The following is a 20,063-nucleotide window of genomic DNA, read 5'->3' on the forward strand; positions in this document are numbered from 1 at the left end:
TTCACATGCCATGCATAAACCAAAACGTTACCCGGACGTGCGAGTTGAGCAACAAATAATGACAACAAAAACACACCACGCAGACAAGCACCGACTTCTTACATATACAATATATATATATATAGAACCGCCCATGTTTAGAAGGAAACATCGGACAACCCACCAGCCGGCTTATACCGGAGTCAACAATCCTCCTCCACCAACGAATGCTCCAAATAATCATGCTAGGGCCGCTGCCTTGGCCATAGGAAACAACAATGCCACCACTAAGCCGATGGGTGTCACCAGAAGTCCTTCCATGCAATACAATATCGTTCCCAGAACAAACTCGACTCATACCAAAGCTCCATCCAAGAACCACCTACTGAATCGTCAACAGCAACAGCAACAGCATCATCCATTATCACCTCCTGTGACACAATACCAATCATCTGGTTCGTTACTTAAACGGGGTTCTACCATTTCAGGGTCGTCGTCTGATGATTTCCACAACTTTGCTGGGAACACAGGTGCCTCAGGCCCTATTCTGTTGGATAGCAATACTGTAGACGACAGCTTTACCGATTCTTACTTTGAAGAAGTCAATGATGCCAACCGTAGAGACCTCCATGACTTGAGATTGGCTCACAAGCCAACAACATCAACAAAAACGTCACAAAAGAAGAAGGCCGTGGGGGGGTCACTTAGAGCCGGTTCCATTAGAACTGGTTCACTTGGTTCAGCATCAGGTATTAACAATAATACAAGTAATGGTGGTGATCCTCCTGGTACAGTTAAGATGGTAAAAAAATATGTTCCTACTCCAAGTGGGATCAAGGTTATTGAAGTTCCTGAAGCTACGCTCAAGAAGGAAATGGCCAGAAGTAATTCTATTAGAAGTGGATTGAATGTTTCGAGGGCTGGTTCTCTCACATTAAGAAAGAGTTCTCAAGGATCCTTAAATGGTAGTCGAATCCCCAGATCTGGTTCTATGGGTTCAATTGGTGCATATACGCCCTCATCGCGTGTTTCCAGTTTGGTTAAACAAGCACCAACTTCTTTACCTCCAATGACAGAATTAAGTGGACTTGAAGGGTCTACCGAAACTCAAGAGAAGGAGTATCATGATTTACAACAACAGATTGATCATGAAAAGAAGTTGGCTCATGAATTGGCTAAAAAGAAGAAGGAATATGAACATTTTAAAGCTCTGCGGTTACAAATGCAAAAGGATTTAGAAGTTTTACGTGAAGAATTAACATCATCACCTGAAGCCAATAATTATCAACCTAATTTGAATCCCAACTCAACAGATCCAGTTCTTACAGATCCAGTCATTAATATGAAAGAAGATCAATATCTTGATCATAAAACTGTTCCAACTACCAGTACTTCTCTGGAGTATACACTTAACCCAACCATGGATCCCAAATCAATACATATTATTCCAGATGGTAGTGATCATACAGGAGGCGGTACTGATGAAACTTTACAAGCTACTTCCAATGATGCCCATTTATACATTCATGAAAGTCCCTTTGCATCCCGTGACCAACTTGATGAGATCAAGGTAATTGAACAATTTGAAGATAGCAAAGAAGAAAATGTTCTAGAAGTTCCAGATATCACTTTTGATAATAGTTACTACGAAGGTCACGAACATGATGATGATGATGATGATGAAGACTTGAAACCCAAATTCCAAGATTCGCCAGAAGTGATTGAAGAACCATTATCTACCCAATTTAGTAACGATACTCTTCCTGATCATTTGGGTGCTCCACCTCAATTAGTTGCAGAAGAAAATGCATCATCAGCTCATTCATTAACCAGTGCTGAATCTTATGAATCTCCTCATAGAACTAAGAAACCCATGAAATCAGCTATGAAATCATCATCCTCATTAAATAAAGGTAATAAAGAGTTTACAAAGGCAAAACAAACTGCAGCACATGAAGCATATCTTTCGTTAACTACTGCTGAAAACACCAGGTTGAATTCTAAACTCTCGGCTAATCAATTATCTCCCACAAAGGGAATGGTACCTGGAACAGCAGCAGCAGCAGCAGGAGGAGGATCTCCAGTCACAACACCAAAGAGAATGCCTCTGTCATTAAGAAAGTCACAAGTGAGTGCCCAACAACAACAACAACAACAAATGGTCAAGTCTTTAAGACCTCAAGCTTCAGAACATGGTCATGGCCCTTATCCACCACCTTCTGGTAGAACGTTAAGAAAGCAATCTCCACATCCACATCCTACATACGTTCAACCAATGCCTCCACACCCTGCACTGATGCCTAACTACAAGTCATCATCTAAGGTCCGTGCTGCTGAATTATATGAAAAGGCTAATCTGAGACCTATTAGTGTTCAACAACCATTGGAGCGTAAATCTTCATACTCCAAGCTGCCTGAAAAGCAACGTCCAATGTCCATGGCCGCACAATCTTCCTCACATCCTCATCATCATGAAGCTCAGCCACTGTCTCGTGTGTCTTCACAAGCCACTACTGTTCAACGTGCAACCAAACCTCCAGTAAGACAACATAGAACCACACTTCGGTCATCATCCGCACAAGTTGGCGGACCACTTCCTGTTCAGTATGGATCCCGGTTTAATGATTCTGATGGTGAAGATATGCCCTCTACCTCCAAGCCTGGGTTCAATTCTCGATTCCATGATTCAGATGATGATTTACCTTTGTCGTCCCCACAGCAAGATCATCACAATAATTACCATAATCACTATAACGAGATTCAAGACGTTAGCTTTGACTCCAAGACATCAAAGAACACCAAAGAAAAGAAGAAGTTTGGTGGTAAGCTTAGAAAGCTCTTTGGCAAACATTGATGATGATGAACATCGTCTTCATCACTTTAATTATATAAACACTCTTATTAAACCTCGAAATCAATTAAATTGGTATCGCTCTTTGTAGCAATGAACAGCATTCTCTTTGTTTGAGCATCAGTTGAAGTTGATGATGTTGGTGGTGCATCAGTTGAAGCAGAAGTTGAAGTTGAATTTGCAGTCGTTGAAGATCCAGATTTTGATTCTGATACTTTAATCAGCAGATCTTGAGCTTCAGCTCCTAAAAGAAGTGCCCTGTCTTTATCATCAATGGAAATGACCCCAAAATCATCATCTCTTTCTTCTTCATCTTCATCATCTTCATCATCATCTTCACCTTCTCCAAGTTTCGACTTTGGTGGCTTGGATTCATAGCCACCATTATTATTTATTTGCAGAAGAGCATTAGAAGCAGCAGAATCCATTCTTCTTCGAACCTTGTTGGCTACCTCTCTGCCATCAGCTATAAGACCATCAAACATATCTCTGAGGTTCCTAATGGGATTGAATTTCGAGTCCAAAGGTTTGGATACTTGGACAGATTCTCTAAAAGTTTTGCTAAAGAACAATTCGTAAGTCTCATCGGCCAAAATAACCATTCGAAAAGTTGGAAGGTTAACGGTAACTGGAGAATTGGGATTTAAGGCCTTATTATGCGAAAAGGCTGAATCTATAGCAAGTTCTTTGATCAACAATTCTTCTGGATGTTCATCGTCTTCTGCAGGTTGAGCATATTCAAAAGCTCTTTGAATGAAATTACTAGCACCTGCCAAATACCGTTCGATTTGAGCTTGTTCCAACTTTTGTCTATCAATGTTGAAGGTTTCCGGTAACTTGATATCTTCATCTTCAACATCATTAATGCCATTGATGGTTTTATGTTTGATGATTTCATCAGCAATGGTATTCTCAATAGCCACATTCGTCAAGTGATCAAGAACATAACCATCTTTCCAAGGAGTAGTCAAATATAGTAAATCTTCTGAGATCTCCAAAATGCCTTCTCTATCCAACTTCCCACGTTTCTTAGGGTCATATAACTCAAAGAAATTACTAATGGCAGTCATTAGATCTGGTTCTACTAAAGTGTTTAACCCTCTGACCAAATCAGATAAAGAAAGTTCATGTCTGGCATCGATATCCCATTTGATAAATAACCGTTTCAAGAATGCATCGTTATTATTGGTTGGATTATCAAACTGGGCCCAAACACAAATTTCAGACATGAAAGTTTTAAATGCTTCGAAATCCATGAGACTTCCACCACCTGTGGTGAGGCTTAATGATTCAACAACGGAATAAAATCTATCATAGATAATATCAAGTGTACCACTGTTTAAATTAGGAGTCTTTGGTAAGTTTCTGATTTCTGTACGTTTAACAAACGTTGAAATGTTTTGGAAAATACCCCCTCTATGCTTTGATCTATGTTTATCAATCATATCATCCGTAATAATGGAAAACTCTTTGAACGCTGTTACTAGCAATTCCTGGAAGTTGGTGATTTGTCTAAACTTGGGATGGGGAGACTCTCCATGAGCTGATAAGTGTAAGGTTTGGAAATAGTTTTTGATAACCATTATAAAAGTTCCATCATCTTCACATTTCAAGAGTTTTTCTCCATTTAATTTCAATATGGCCAAGGCCACTTGGAATAACGTCTTAGGTCCTTGTAGAAAGAAAATATCCAAGATTCGGAAGGCAAATACCAAGGGCATTGAACTGATATATAATGAAAGAAACCAGGGGAGTGAAACCACTGAAAGTTGTATGTCGTGTTTCACTATATGGTCCCATAATATGGGAATAGTCTGTTGTACCAATGATTCAAAAACTTTTTGATCCAATAATGTTCCATACATGGTCTTGGAATAGTAACCAGGCACAATGGTCTCACATAAGGAATTCAATGTCCAGAATGCTTGTTCTTCAGACATATAAATTAATAACGCAGCCACCACAATGTTCATAGCCTGACAGTATCCTAATTCTGGATTTCTCCAGGAATAAGCACTGAGGACGTTTCTTAATCTGTTGATACCTTCGGGACTTTGATAGGCAGCATACTCAGGTAAAGATCTATTCAAATCCTTTTCAATCTCTTCAATGGCAACCGAAGTTCTCCCCTTGTTATCGTCCAATAACTTATGATACACGCCAACGTTATCGTATCTTAAATATATGGATCCACTACAAACCTCCCATAGTTCACCTCTCAATCTATTGGGTAACCCAACTCTTACCAACTTATAGAACATCGGGGTTTTGATTATACTGAGGTTTCTTCCGTCACTTTGAAAGTAGTCAAACCATAATTTCATCTTGGACTTGTCCTTAAGCTCTCGAGCATCGCCAGGGAACTTGAACACGAGCCCCAACCCACCTGAGGGAACACTATCAAACTTCTCTTTGATAACTTTATTTTTAGATAAGAGATACTCCGAATAGCACGTGTGAATGAACGGGCCGAGCTTCTTAACATCCTTGAGATTCTTCTTCAATTGAAGCCGTAGCTCCAACGCAAACCGTTCACATTCAGACCTCATTCCAAGTAAGAAGATGGTGATAACAGTGGAACTAAACGTGGTGATCTCCAATGCTAAACCATAAATGTCAGAATTGGATCTCTCAACCTTCCTTACCGTCAGTAGATGTATGTTGAAGGAACACGTGCGGCTGTCAAAGGCATCCTTGAAGACTAAAAAGTGACCTGTCAAATAAAGCTTCCCTTGAGGGATATTGGAAGATCTCTTGGGCACTCCAGGTACAAGCTTCGATGTTATATCAATTTCAGCGGCTATCTCTTTACTTACGACTTCTCCTTCAGGTAATCTGAATTTCAAACAGAACTTCTGGTCCTTGGTGAGTTTCCCATCAGAACTCTTTTCAACCACCTGGTTCCAAGTATTGACTGCCCTGTCACGAATGGACTCAAAGAACAGCATTTTGATTTAAGGGATGATTTAGTCAACCAATGGACTCTGATTTCTAATTGACCCTGATCCTGACTGTAATTGACTCTGATCTTTAATAGTTAACGGTAGATGAATAATAGTGTGGTGTTTGTTGTGTCTACAATTACCCTTTTAATTCGCCCAAGGATTACTTTCCGGTACTTCCAAATTTTTCGGTACTGTATATAGAAATGGTCGCATTATTTGATCGTGCACTACTACTGTATCAATACAGCGTACGTATTATACATTACTCTTCTTGTTTGCTTTCTTCACCTTCACATACATTGTCCATAAAGGCCTCCACCGTCTTCAGTGAATGGACTGCAGGTTGATGAGGTCTGGGTTTCTGAAGCTTCAACGACAAACGATGAGCATCAGTGGCAAAGTTGTCGTTCTTGGAAGTATCTCTTGATCTTCCCTCCTTCTGTAAATCATCAACCGTCATAAATGAATCATAATTCTTTATTTGATTAAGTGGAGACGATGAGGTATGCTTTGAAGGCTTCTTCTTTCTCTTAAACTTGTTTCCTAAAATCCGTCCCGTGTGGGAAAGCAATATCTTAATGATATCCTTTCGAAGTTGGACCACAAAGTCTTCCCCAGCCCAAAGCTTATTCTTGTAGCTTAACACTGGAATCTTGAGACTAAGACCATGCACATCCAAGATTGAAAGCAGCTTGGGAGCGCTGAAGCTCATATGGATTACAGTACTGGCAAGTTCCAACTTGTGAATAGATGTAAACCTTGCAGACCGAGCAAGAATGGTACTCACATCATCTTCCATATCAATGGTCTTCTTTCCTCCTCTTTTGAAACCACTTTTAGCTTCACCAGTCGAACCACGACCTAAAGTTAACGAATCTGTCAGGCCCGCGGTAGGAGTGGATGAACCCACTAAGGTAGAAGACGAAGAATGGGACCCTGTTGAGTTTGATAGCCTCTTATTAATGAACTTCCGTAATGGGTTCTTGCTACTACTACTTCTCTTGGTTGAGTCAGTAGTGCTAGAACTGTGAATACTCAGACTTTCACCACTACCTGAATCTTGATCAAATAAATCAACAAAGTCGTCTTCATTGTCGCCATTAGTTTCATTGCCATTGGTTTCAGCATGGGGGAACAAATATGCAAAGAGCTTTTTGGCAGTGACATAATCAATTTGTATTTTCAATGGTTGGATTTCCATATTACAATTGGCAATGATTGGGATCCCCCCAATGGCTTCCAATTCTCTCCATTTCGAATAGATAATGGGTTTCCTTTTATCGCAGGAATCACAAAGGAAGGGACTCAACATTTCCGGGAATAAGGCATTCTTCTCAAGATTGAATCCTTGAACCATCTCAATGAATACTTCACTGGTCTTGGACCCATCGGTATCTTCAAGCACGGTATACTGACTATTAGCCAATGCAAAATCAATAGTTGGTTCCCTTTGACTATCCAAAAGATGCCAGACAACTTGATCAGCATGAACATTGACAATCTGTTGTCTTTTATTTCTTGAGGTGAACCTGGTTCTAAGACCTCGTAAGATGAGTGAAAGCTCTAATGTTCGACGTTCAATTTCCATCTCCAATCTCAGAAGTGTTAGTGTATCTTCATTCGTTGGCAGCGTAATCCGCTGAATAAGTTTCAAAAGGAGTAGTTTATATTCTCGTATGCTTCGTTGTAATTTGTGAACTCGGGAATCCAAACCTTCAAAGTCACTAATATCAGACATCGATACAAGCTTTTCCAACTTCTTACTCATTTTATCCTTCTTATCCTCAGAAGAAAGTAACAAATCCAAAGTAATATAATACAAAGCAGTGTACTGTTCAGTAGTAACATTGAGAACAATCTTGGATAAATCAACTAACATTTGCTTCTGCAGATTACTCATATCAGTGGAGAAATCATTAGGATCTTTGGTAAGTATCACCAATGTATTTCTTTCAGCTAATAATTCATTCTTCTGCCAGGAACTATCGTAACATACTTCAGCATCAAGCCATGGAGGCCAAGTCTTGGTACCTGTGAATGGATTAGAAGCTTCCAATTGCTCATCTTTCCGTTCAAAGCCAAAAATATGTGAATTACTAAATCGAACAATACTTCTGTTTTCAACAAGTCCTGAAAAATCACTTCCAATGATAGTCCTAGTACCCTTAGCATTTACTGAAACTCCATTGTATTCCAAATCTGTGGCTGTCACCAATATACAACTGTCTGGAGATTTGTCGGATATCAACTGGAATTGTGGGTGCACTAACTTAACTTGATACTTCCTTTCAATCTCTTGCAGTTCATTATCATGGGAATAAACCTGGGTATCCAAGTCGCCATTAATGCTATTGTTGAAAAGCAAGGTGTTGGCGTTTCCCTTTTCTTCTTCTTCTTCGATACTTATAAAGCCAAGACGTTCATCGTGCTCAGACAAAACCTTGCTAACCAATTCGGCAGCCTTCCATGTTAAAATACAACCACGGGTTTTCTTTTCCTTTTGTAGCTTCAAATACAGCATGAACTCATCTCTAACTTTGTTGTCCAATTTCAACCTAAGATTGTGAATAACAAACCGATTATGGAACTCCCTTCCAGAAGTGTTTAAGCTTGCCAAATCCTTCAAAAGAACTATTGATTTTTTACTTGAAGCACTAGATCCCACCCGAGATAATTGACAACCTCCTCCAGTTCCATCGGAATCCACAACCTCGTCTTTCTTCTCAAAGTACTCCATAACATAATTAGCCACATCGTACTTTTCCTTTTCAATGTTCAATTCAACTTTAAGGGCTGAAACATTTTCATTATGCAATTCATGGTTGGCAATATATGGAGCATTTTCAATAGTAGTCATTCTGTGCAACAGGTTTTCGATTCTGTCGACATTTGACTTTATTTCCTTGAGTCGTTCACTCCAAATATCATGTTGTACAACTTCGGGAGCATCCACTCCCATGGCACATTCATGAGATGCCTCGTTCCCAAAAGGGTAAAGTCCATCTTCTTGAAGGCTAAAGTCTCTGAAATAACTGAACTTTGGAACATTGAGAAATGGTAACACTTTTATCTTGGGATAAGGAGAAAGCACCTCATTCATTTCAAGTTCAATGAAATCATCCGGATCAATCCATGAGAATTCCGAAGCCGAATAATAATTCAACCAATCATGACTGTTGTTAAACACTCTTGAGTTTGGTTCAGAATTATTATGGGACAGTGGGGTGTCTGATTCATTAATGAAATACGAAACCATTTTGCTTTCCAAAGATCTATCGGAGAAAGTTGCCTTGACAATACGAATGTCAGCATTGTCCACTTCGCATTCTCCTTGGTTCATTTTCAAGTGCATCGACTTGGAATGGATGTTGAGTTTCTCGTTAACATAAGTAAGAAGTTCTTTCCTTTGGTGTAAATCAATGACACATTTTGAACTCTTCCCCTTCAAACCAGTGAAGGCAATGGTATTATTCTTTGGATCTGAATGCATGTACATGTGGGAAACAGTCAATGGTTCAAAGATGATTTGATATTTCACAGTGAACAAATGAGTACCCAACTTCACATGTTTCATGGTAGGAATATCACTAAAGAGTTTCCCCTTTTTAACCGGTAACGATGTCCATTTAGTCATAGTATCCCACCAATTGAAAAAGTATTCAAATACTAGCGGAGAAAAGTATACCGAATTGTGACTATTCCCCGTTTGACTCCTGGAAATAACCGTGAATGCAAGATGGAGGTAGTCTGATCGATAACCTTCATAGGAATCAGGATGGTACTCAAAAAGTGGATTAGTAACAGTAACATCATAATGAGGTCTAAATTGGGAGGTTCTTTCTTGGTTATCACAGAGCATGTCTGATTTATCTTTATTTCTTTCAAAAGTAAATCCAAGTTTCCAAACTACTCTTTCAGCAGATGTAAGAGTGATTACTCTTTTAGCAAATTTCCTTGCTTCCGCTTCAATGTCCATTGGTTGTTCATCATCTTCAAAAAAGAAGCTCCAGGCTTTTCTTTCTTGGTTGGAATAATTAGGAACTGCTAAAAGGAAATCGTCACTTTCAAGAGTAATAAGCTCTTCACTTTTACCAGTGGTATTAATTCCAAGTTTGACATTACTTCTCCAAGAAAACACAAACCCAGTAGATTTACCAACCAAATCATATGGACTGGTAGAACTCTTGATATGAAGACAAAGCTCATTGGCCACGTCAACCACCACTTTCCCGTGCATAATCAAAGGAAGTTTGTCCCACCAACCAAGCGGACTATCATCAATTGGAGGCTTGGTGAAATTGTCTAACGCTGTCATACTTGCCAGTAATGCTGGCAGATAAGATTTATTCCAAGCAATCAAACAAGATTTATCAGTATCTAATTTCCATTTTAAATCATATGCCATTTTAACAGGCATCAATGTTCTGGGAATAAAACATGAATAAAAACTATCTTCAAAAACAGATGAAGGCACCTTTGCAGCTGGTGAAAATGGTACGTAAATGTACCTCATTTCTTCCTTCCGACTAACTAACCTTTCGTTGACAATTATGGTACCCTCCACATTAACAGCTTTGATATTGGGATTCAGATGAGCTGGAAATGCAACCACAGGCAAGTGATAGTCCTTTAAAAATACATAAAAATCAGAACTTCGTAACTTGACATATAAGGGAACCAAAATCGAATAAATAAGTTTAGGTTGCTTCTGATGGGTCTCTAGAAACTTTTCCACATCAACTTTGGCCCTATCAATTGTCAAATCTAGATTTCGAGTTCCAGCTCCAAATAATGGAGGACCCTCTGCATAATCAAGAATATCAAATTTATTCTTTATAATGTGATTAATGTCATCCGACCCCCAGTTCTGTTCAGTTCTAAAGTTCCATCTATTAATAGCCTCCTGTCTGAACTTCTTGTATTTGAGAACCCAAGAACTGGATAACTCTCTATTAAGTTGGTCAGTTACTTTATCTATGAGAGAGTCGGCTTCTTCCTTGGTATAATAGTTCTCTTCATCTAAAAGAACGGGAGCCTCCTCAAGATGTGCACCATTTGAGGTCTTCGTCGTCGTCGAAGAGGTTTTGTTCTTCCAATTAGGAACAGTTGTATGGCTAAGGAAAAGTCTCCTTATCTGGCACTTTTCAGATGCTGAAGGTTTAGGAGAGGCAAGCCGTCCAAAAATGTTAGATTGGTCCTGTTTCTCGTCACTATAAGTCAATTCTGCCAGTTCATCAATGGTAGGCATTGTTTTGCTGTTGATAGCCTCAATTCTTTCTTCCAAATATTTATACTTTTGGATTCTTTCTCTCTGTTCAACCAACCCAAGCTCAAAGATGTATGATAATTCATTTTCAAAAGGATCATTCTCAATTTTGAGTCCCAAGATCTTCGATTTGATATTAAGCTGTGGCATTAAAACAGGAGGCTTTTCTGTAGGTAGAAGCTTGGAGAAATCATTTCCTTTAATTTTCAACTCATGGAAGTTATGAAGTACTTGTCGTTGAGCTTTGAAAAAAGTAATGAAATTATCAATGACTGTGTAAAGTGCAAATTGGTAGGGAATGGATAACTTGATGTAATTTGCAATAATTTCAAACTTAGGATAAGTAATAGATTCATTTTGCGCTTTCCCAAAATGGAAGCTGGGTTCGGAAATCACCAATAATCTGGTCCACAATTTAGTAGCAGGATGAATAACATATAAACGACAAAACTTGAGGTTTAAAGTTGATGATAATAATATATCTTCCATCCTTAGATCATCAAGTTCAATCATAACGTCAACTTTATGAGGCAATCTCACCACGATGGCAGTAGAATCTACGGAAACTGAAAGATTTAACTTTTTGGGTCTTTTCCCACTCATTCTCTGCAACTTCTCTTTGGAACATACGCTCTTCTCTGTGGGAGCAAAGTATTCAATCATTGACTTTGCATAAAGCACACACCAACAGAGAAACATATCGACTCTCCCGTCGATTTCAGGGATTCGACCCACAAGTTTATCTGGATCTTCGTGGGAGTTTCTAAAAGATATGTCTTGAATCACAAGTACCCGCTTGATCTTATTAGACATCAGCACACCTTCTTCTGCATTCTCTTCATATTCGGTGGAGAAAGCTGAATCTAATGTTGAAACATCACTGTAGTCTCGATGATCGTTTCGTTTTTCGATTTGGTCAAAGTCTGCCACATATTCTGTAGCAAAATCACTAAGGGTATAGTTGTTGAAGGAGCCAATGGAGAAATCAAATATGCTTCTTTTCTTGTTGTAAGTGAGAGATAAGTCATTTAATTTGTATGAGCTTCCACGTCTAAAGTCTCCCATATCAACCTCAACTCCTAAAAGGTCATCGTTCATTAAATATGAAGGTAAATTGTCTTTGAAAGAAATATCAAAGCTGATACTTGAAACTTGGATTCCTATTCTTGAAACAAATGAAGGTAAGATCTCAAAAAGTTTCAAGTGCTCGACTTGATCTGAGATATTCAGGTTATCATTACTAACATCATTATTATGACAGTCTTTGATTCCCAAGGTCTCTTCACTCGTGCTGCTCTTGAGTCCGAGTCTCCGTAAGTGTTCATACTTCCTATTCTGGATTCTCACTTTTCTATTTCTTGACTCGTGGATTAGAAAGAATATAAGATTATTAATTGAGTTGACAAGCATCGTTTTGGCAACGGTTTTGATATAAAGGGAATTCTTAACAACATCATAATGAACTATTAAGTTTAACTTGGAAACATTAATGGTATTCCCCTCGATATCTGTTCTCCAACGTTTCGCTCTAAAAAGATAGTTTAAGGTCCGTTTCTCAGCAATGGCCTTTTCGATATCTTTATTCAAGTTTGAACTTGAAAACTTGTGATAAATCGTCAGAGCTCTATGCTTAACAATGAGGTTCTGAGGATTAGTTCTGGAATAGTTCGTTGCATCTTTAGTTCGAGGCAAGTGCACCGAAATTTCAAATTCCAATATATTTAACTTAAAGGTAACTCTTTGGAACTGACGAAGAAATTCCAAAACCATGGTTTTCGATTTGGAAGGCTTTTTATCTTTCTTTGAAGAAGAAGAAATTGATGCAAATGAAGCAATTCTTTCATTGACCAATAATTCAATTTGATCGTAATAAATATTCAATTGAGGAGTTGTCAAACTTAATCTTGTACTAATGCACAAATCTTTGCAGTTTTTAGGGGAAAGTGCAAGATCAACAAGATCGGAGAAAGATGACGCCACTTGGAAGGTAACTGAAGGTAACTCGACACAAGTGTATTCAAGGTGTTTCACTCTAAAAGCAGTTCCAAAAAGTGTAACTTTAGTTTTATCAATTATGGTCCCAAAATCATCACCTTCAACAAGGGTTTGGATATTACCAAACAGAGCCACTATTGATTTATATTTCAATTGGAAATCCTCCAACCGGAAACCAAATGACTTTATCTTCCCTGAAATGCTGGTTATTAAAGGTTTCAACCCTGTAAGATCGGTACCAGCAGCCAGCGAGTTTTCCACTTTGGTTTTACTTTTGGTTATCGTCTTCAATTCCTTTGCCTTCTTCAATGAAGGTAATATTTCATCAAGGCTAATTATGGCATTGCTCAAAGATGATTTGATTTCAATCTGGTCAATAGACAAGTCCATAACGTTAGGGTTCTTCATTTGACACGAATATGATAAGAAGAACCGAAACACCAATGAACCACCATTAATCTTGGGACACTCTTTCAATGGTTGGTAAAGATGTTTAAGTACAGCACCTCTGAATGCTAACAGAACAGTTCCTTCGGAATACGAGGCGATATTGAAAGAAGCATGCATCTTTTCGACATAGGCATCAATAGCAGTAGAAGAATTGTTTTGAAGTTGAATCAATGTACAATTTACCACTTCAAATTGAATGTAGCATGCAATTCCACGGATGAGAGAAGACTCAAACACCCATTTTGGTAGAGAAACAGAAGAGTTGAGCTTAGCAGTTGGTGGTGATGATGCTACCGGTGGCACTATTTCTGTTGCCTTGGTGCTCTCTCTGGGACTCAATTCAATGCTTAGATCTTCTATGAGGATCTTTAGAGATTTCAGGTCCTTGGATCTCCCAAAGAATGTTGATACCCGAAGTTTCAACTTACCTATTTTGATCTTCTTGTTCGTCTTAGCGATCTCTACTCCTCTCACGGTAAACCATCCAATAGACCCGACCCTAACTCCTGGAACCAAGTTCGCCACAATTAGCGTGACAGTGTATGGAACAACAACTGTCAACACCAACCAGTATAGCAAAGTTCTAGCCTCCAACATAGTAGAACAATATTATTACCAGTGACCTACAGGCAGCTCATACACGTGTGACTGGACTGAATTGAATTAGTTGAATGTTGCTTGTTCCGTAATGTTACGTGTAATACTAAGAGGTGAAAACTATGGCTACAGTGCAGTGTATTTTCAGCCGTCCTGATTGTTTTTGCCGACTGTGTAAAGTTAGTCCGGTCTTTCCGTGCACTACATTAATCCGGGGTAGAGAAAGTCACAAAAGAATCTTTGAAAGCTTCCTAAGTGTTAGTGTACGCAGAGAATTTCGTGTATGGTCTCCCACTCACACTACTCGGTTTTACTGTTGGCGGCTTAACTATAGTAAGCCTTAATATATGGATGATACTTATCATTATTATTATTATTATTATTGCTATGATTGAATATGAAGATTATGCCGCGGGACTTTGTGTTGCGGAGCTTACTAGAGCCGACCTTGTTGGAGCCGACCTTGTTGCAGCAGAGCTTAATAGAGCCGAACTTAGCGGTAGCTGCAGATGAAACAACGGTGGTTTGCAAATGGAACCGACTAGCAGTAAGCAGATTCACTAGTGCATCAATTACACCAAACTTTTTCATGTAAGTGGCACTGTATTTGTTTGTAGGGGTGGTTTGTGTAATGGCCAATTCCAGTAATTACGTATACTTGAGATTACCTTGCTACCGTTCTAAGAGATTTATTGTGGATACTACTATTATCTTTTTGTAAACGAAGAGTTTATAGCGGGGGAATAGGAACATACAAACACCCATCTAATTACCTGACTGCTTTCTTTCTATTCTTAGAATTAGCACAAACCAAATATCCTAATTACTAACTGTTTTAGGGAGCCAAGAACAAGTTGTCCTGGTAATGTAACCTTTTCCAGTAACAAAACAATGGCCTTTAAATCTGCTTATTTTCTTCTCCGTATATTTAGTTTGTCTCTTTACCATTTATCGTAAAAGATTGGAGCCTTAAAGGAAAAGGATGCAAAAATTTCCTATTTGAGAAATTTTTGGTGCACCAGCTACATTGTGATACAATATCAACTCATGCCCTCGTTAGGTAATTTAGTATAGACAAACACAAGTCTAACCAAAAGTATATAAATGTATCCTCTTAATCATTCTTTTCAGCGGCTACTCGACTTTCTGTTCTTATCAACTAATAACCATCACATATTTGGACGAGGCTGCCATAGTTTGAGATTCGTTTACTTTAGTTAATTTTTTTCGCAACCATTCTTCTATCGTTGATAAGTCTGTTGCAATGAGAGCTTTTAATACAATTGTTGTTGCCTGTTTGGCATTCCTTTCGTCCACAGTCTGGGCTTTTCCCGCTCAAACTCTTGATAATGCCTTGATGGTAAAAAGACATTCAGAAATGAACGATCTTATTGCGGATTTGGACTTTTTCGTTGCCAAAAGAGAAGACTATTCTGGCGAAGAACTCGTGGCAAGAGAATACCAAATTGTTACTCAAGTTTTGACTTTAATTAACCAAACCCAAGTTGCTCCTCTTGTTTTGCAATACGTTTTAGACGATCCAACCTTATCTAAAATTGCCCATGATGTTATTTTGAATGCTATTGAAAACACAAAGATCGATTACACCTTATTGTTGACTTCTTTGAATGACTCTGGTTTGGCTGTTGATGTGATAAGGGCTGTAATCTCAGATTGTCATTTTTATAAGGCTATTTATGATTTGGTATTGAGTGAAATTGGTAACTTGGGTTCATTGATTCTTAGAATCATATCTGGTGGATCCATCACTACTTCTGATATTAAAAAGAGAACGCCTGAAGCTACTGAATTGGCTGTCTTTGAACCTTACCCACAGGTTTATGCTAGAGACACTCAAGAAATCGTTACCAACCTTATGGAATCCTTAAAGAACTCGGGTTTGGCTAACCAAGTTGTGTTGACTCTTGTTACAAACCCAGCTTACTTGAAGTTTGGTATTAACTTGGTTACTGATATCATTAAATCTGGTGCCATTGACTTTGGCGATTTGATCAATGCTATCATTCAATCTGGTTTGGTTCCTTCTCTTATCAAGTCCTTCCTTAACATTAGTACCTTCAAGACTGTGATTGTTAACGCTTTGGCTGCTGCCTTCGGTAAGTGTGGTGGTAACACTGCCACCTTAACTAGTACTTCAGCTTCAGCTACTACTACAAAGGCTTCCTCCACAGGTACAGGAACAACAAATACAGGAACTGCTACTTCTCTGACTACCCAAGCCGGTAGCTCTGGTAACTGTATTGTAATCAAGAGAAGAAAGAGATCCCTTTAAGCAAATCGGCTTAATAATTTTTACCCACTTTCCTTTACTTTCTGACGATAATCACAGTGTGATTTTCCCTTAGCTTGGTTGTCTGATACCTTCACACTCTTTAAGGTTGTTTCTGCTTTTATTTTATTTTATTCTTTTGCGTTTAACGAAAAGGCTTTCAATTCTACTACCAAAAAAATACCAACCAAAAGTTTAGGAACTTTATTTTCTATAGTTTTAGTTTATGTATGACAGATGAACTGCAGTTTCATTATTAATGCATTTATTTCCTTTTAATTGGTTTATTATAGATATATATATACCCTTTTTGGAAAAAAGTGGACAATTCAGTTGAAATGGAGGCTTGTAAAAGATTCCTAAAAAGGTGTGTAATTGCGAATAATGCTGTCCAAACTCAGAAAGCATTGATTATATAAGTGTAAATTAGATTTAATGGTGAAGTATTCAATTCAGTTGCAAATATATGCTTATTATTTTTTCAATACTATATGTAGCTGGGTGTTAGGGTGAATTAGAACTTTTACATAGTAGTAAACATCAGCTCGAAGAGTAACCAAATAAGGCAACTTGTCCGAGTGGTTAAGGAGAAAGATTAGAAATCTTTTGGGCTTTGCCCGCGCAGGTTCGAATCCTGCAGTTGTCGGTATTTTTTTTGGTAGTTTATGTGTATAACCTAGTACTAGTTGACTTGAAATGTTATTAGTTGTATGTTAGCGGCTTATCCGATACACAGATAGAAAGCTCTCTCTATGTCATTGACATATCTATCGCAGAGTGTATCATCAGTATACTCGTCATAAAAAGCTGATACGTGTTGGAGTAAGGTGAAGGTGATTACCGCATTTGGAAAGACCTAAATCAAAGGTGTATATATTTTACAATCCGTTTAAAACGAACTATTCATCAAAGTTGTTCTCCCATCATGGCAAAAGATACAAACTATATTGAGTTACAGCAGTTTGTGCCGCCAAATGGTGGGGAACTGGAATCACCAAAACAAAACCCAAGCAATGGGAAGTTAACCGCTTTTCAACGAAGAATTGTTCTTGAGTCTTTAGGGTTGGCACCTGACGCACCGCTTGAAAGAATACCGCATCCAAACCAATATATGATAGATCGAATAGAAGAATTGGATGTGGAGATAGCGCTTGGGATCTTAAGAAACGCATTGGCTGACCATAGTGGAGATGTTAACTTTTCAGAGTATGACTTAGTGTCACGACTTATGAATGGCGCCTCAAGATACTTAAAGAGTCCTTCTAAAGATCTGAATCTGGACCTAAAAGCTGCTTTACGAGAAATTGAGGAGGATAAGACGACTAGTGGCAATGAATATCCGGAGTATGATGAAATGGAAATCAAAAATGAAGAAGAATGGGCCATTAAAGTTAAAATCCAAGCTGCATTCATAAGATATCACTCCATTTATCCTGAAATACGTTCAATTACAGATCCTTGTGATGATGATGATACACATGTTGAAACATTAAGAGTTTATGTCATAGGATTAGTGTGGACTCTAATTGGGTCTGTTGTTAACAACTTTTTCGTTCATAGAATGCCATCAATAGCATTAGGGCCTCACACTATTCAAATTCTTCTTCTTCCAACAGGTAAGTTATGGGAGAGATACGTTCCAGAAGTAACTATAAAATTATTTGGTTTCTCTTTTGATCTCAATTCGGGTCCTTGGACTTATAAGGAGATGATGCTTGCTACAATCATGTATTCCTGTTCAGCAGGTACTCCATACGCAATTTATAACATAGTGGTGATGAAATTGGATAAGTTTTATGGTCTAAAATGGGTTACTTGGACTTTTCAATTTCTATTAGCATCGTCAACCCAGTTTCTTGGGTTTGGGTTTGCACTTTTGATGAAAAAAGTTTGTATTTATCCGGCAAGAGCACTTTGGCCAACAATCTTACCCACAATTGCATTAAATAGAGCCCTTATGAGATATAGTGAATCTTCAGAACGTGACTCACAGTTTAGACTATCACAATTCTCGGTTTTCTACCTTGTTTTCGTGGGTAGTTTTTTATATTATTGGATCCCAGGTTATTTCTTCACAGCATTATCTAATTTCAATTGGCCAACATGGTTCAGTCCAAACCTGATACATTTGATTAATGTTACGGGATCTAATGAAGGTTTAGGGCTTAACCCGATTCCATCTTTTGACTGGAACATTATTGATTCCGATGGTTGTCTTACCATTCCATTCTACACCTATTTAAACAAGTACATTGGAAGAATAATAGGATTTATTGTTATTCTAGTGATATACTATACGGATAATAACTGGACATCCTATTTGCCAATCAATTCTAATCACCTCTTTGATAATAAGGGTAAAGTCTATCAAATTCTGAAGATATTAGGGAATGATAACTTATTCGATGAGACAAAGTATCAGCAATATGGTCCACCATACTTCTCTGCTGCCAACTTAGTTCTTTACGGGGCATATTTTTGCTTATACCCCTTTGCAATCTTATACCATATGGCCACAGAATGGGAATCTATGAAGCTGGCCTTCATCAATATTTTCCATACTTTTAGAGATTCCATAAGGCCAATGAACTCCAGCAACAGGGATGCTAGATTTGGTAGGTTTTCTGAGGACCCCCATTGTCAAATGATGAGCAAATATGAGGAAGTTCCTGATTTATGGTTTCTTGCAGTTTTAATCGTTAGTACCGTGTTTGCTGTACTTTGTGTTTCCTTATATCCCACAGAAACTCCCGTATGGGGAGTCTTTTTTACAATTGGTATTAACCTAGTGTTTTTGATTCCAATTACTGCTATTTGTTCCGTTACTGGGTTTCTGTTTGGTCTAAATGTCTTGGTAGAATTGATTGTGGGGTACGCGATTCCTAATTCAGGTCTCGCATTGATTACATTGAAATCATATGGTTATAACATTGATAACCAAGCTAGCAATTACATTACGGATCAAAAGTTGGCCCACTACACAAAACTTCCCCCCAAAGCGATTTTCAAGGGCCAATTACTTTCGACCCTTTTAAGTGTATTCATTTCCTTACTTATAGCTAATTGGCAGATTGACAATATTCCTGATTTATGTGAGAGTAATCAGGCGGATAAGTTAAGTTGTCCTGGGGCCAATACCTTTTTTTATGCAAGTATTCAATACGGAGAGATTGGGCCAGCAAAAGTTTTTGGAGGGTTGTATCCTGTTTTGAAATGGTGTTTCCTTTTAGGGGCAATACTAGTTATTCCTTGTGCTTTATTCAAGAAATATGGTCCAACTAATCTTGCAAAGTATTTTCAACCAACAATTATTATTGGTGGTCTTCTCGGATATGCACCTTATAATTTGAGTTATGCCACGGGTGGGTTATATTTCCTGTATTTTTTCATGTACTACGTGAAGAGGCATTACTTACTTTGGTGGGAAAGATATAACTACATTTTGACACTGGCACTATCAGCTGGGGTCGCGTTTAGTGCACTTTTGGGGTTTTTCATCTTCCTGATCACCGGTTTCAGTTTAGATTGGTGGGGTAACACTATATCTGATCGAGGAATAGAAGGACGAAAAGGGCAACTCGCCTGGCACAACGTAACTGATGCACCTGATGGTTATATTGGATTACGGTATGGATCTTTCCCATAAATCAAACACATTATTAGCTCCTGTGATTTAAAAGTATGGGGTTA

General features: G+C 38.3%; 5 protein-coding genes and 1 non-coding gene across 6 annotated transcripts; 4 read left to right on the plus strand and 2 right to left on the minus strand.

Annotated features, from left to right (window-relative positions):
• Nucleotides 1-133: 133 nt before the first annotated feature.
• KQ657_004209 (uncharacterized protein) lies at nt 134-2,833 on the plus strand (the record flags this gene model as incomplete). The annotated part of the gene is made up of 1 exon (XM_043194889.1): nt 134-2,833. The coding sequence occupies one exon, from the start codon at nt 134-136 to the stop codon at nt 2,831-2,833; it is 2,700 nt and encodes an 899-aa protein (XP_043050640.1).
• A 47-nt stretch (nt 2,834-2,880) lies between these two features.
• On the minus strand, nt 2,881-5,778 carry GYP2 (Gyp2p; the record flags this gene model as incomplete). Its single annotated transcript, XM_043194890.1, has 1 exon — nt 2,881-5,778. The coding sequence occupies one exon, from the start codon at nt 5,776-5,778 to the stop codon at nt 2,881-2,883; it is 2,898 nt and encodes a 965-aa protein (XP_043050641.1).
• Nucleotides 5,779-6,037: 259 nt separating this feature from the next.
• KQ657_004211 (uncharacterized protein) lies at nt 6,038-14,083 on the minus strand (the record flags this gene model as incomplete). The annotated part of the gene is made up of 1 exon (XM_043194891.1): nt 6,038-14,083. One exon carries the CDS (start codon nt 14,081-14,083, stop codon nt 6,038-6,040), a length of 8,046 nt encoding a protein of 2,681 aa, XP_043050642.1.
• A 1,264-nt stretch (nt 14,084-15,347) lies between these two features.
• KQ657_004212 (uncharacterized protein) lies at nt 15,348-16,376 on the plus strand (the record flags this gene model as incomplete). The annotated part of the gene is made up of 1 exon (XM_043194892.1): nt 15,348-16,376. The coding sequence occupies one exon, from the start codon at nt 15,348-15,350 to the stop codon at nt 16,374-16,376; it is 1,029 nt and encodes a 342-aa protein (XP_043050643.1).
• A 561-nt stretch (nt 16,377-16,937) lies between these two features.
• On the plus strand, nt 16,938-17,019 carry KQ657_004213. Its single transcript has one exon. It is a non-coding gene; the product is annotated as a tRNA-Ser (tRNA).
• A 279-nt stretch (nt 17,020-17,298) lies between these two features.
• Nucleotides 17,299-20,019, plus strand: OPT6 (Opt6p; the record flags this gene model as incomplete). Its single annotated transcript, XM_043194893.1, has 1 exon — nt 17,299-20,019. The coding sequence occupies one exon, from the start codon at nt 17,299-17,301 to the stop codon at nt 20,017-20,019; it is 2,721 nt and encodes a 906-aa protein (XP_043050644.1).
• Between the last annotated feature and the right edge of the window lie 44 nt (nt 20,020-20,063).

The sequence above is a fragment of the Scheffersomyces spartinae genome, assembly GCF_019049425.1.
Source record: "Scheffersomyces spartinae strain ARV_011 chromosome Unknown scaffold_5, whole genome shotgun sequence".
NCBI classification, from domain to species: Eukaryota; Fungi; Ascomycota; class Pichiomycetes; order Serinales; family Debaryomycetaceae; genus Lizanozyma; species Lizanozyma spartinae.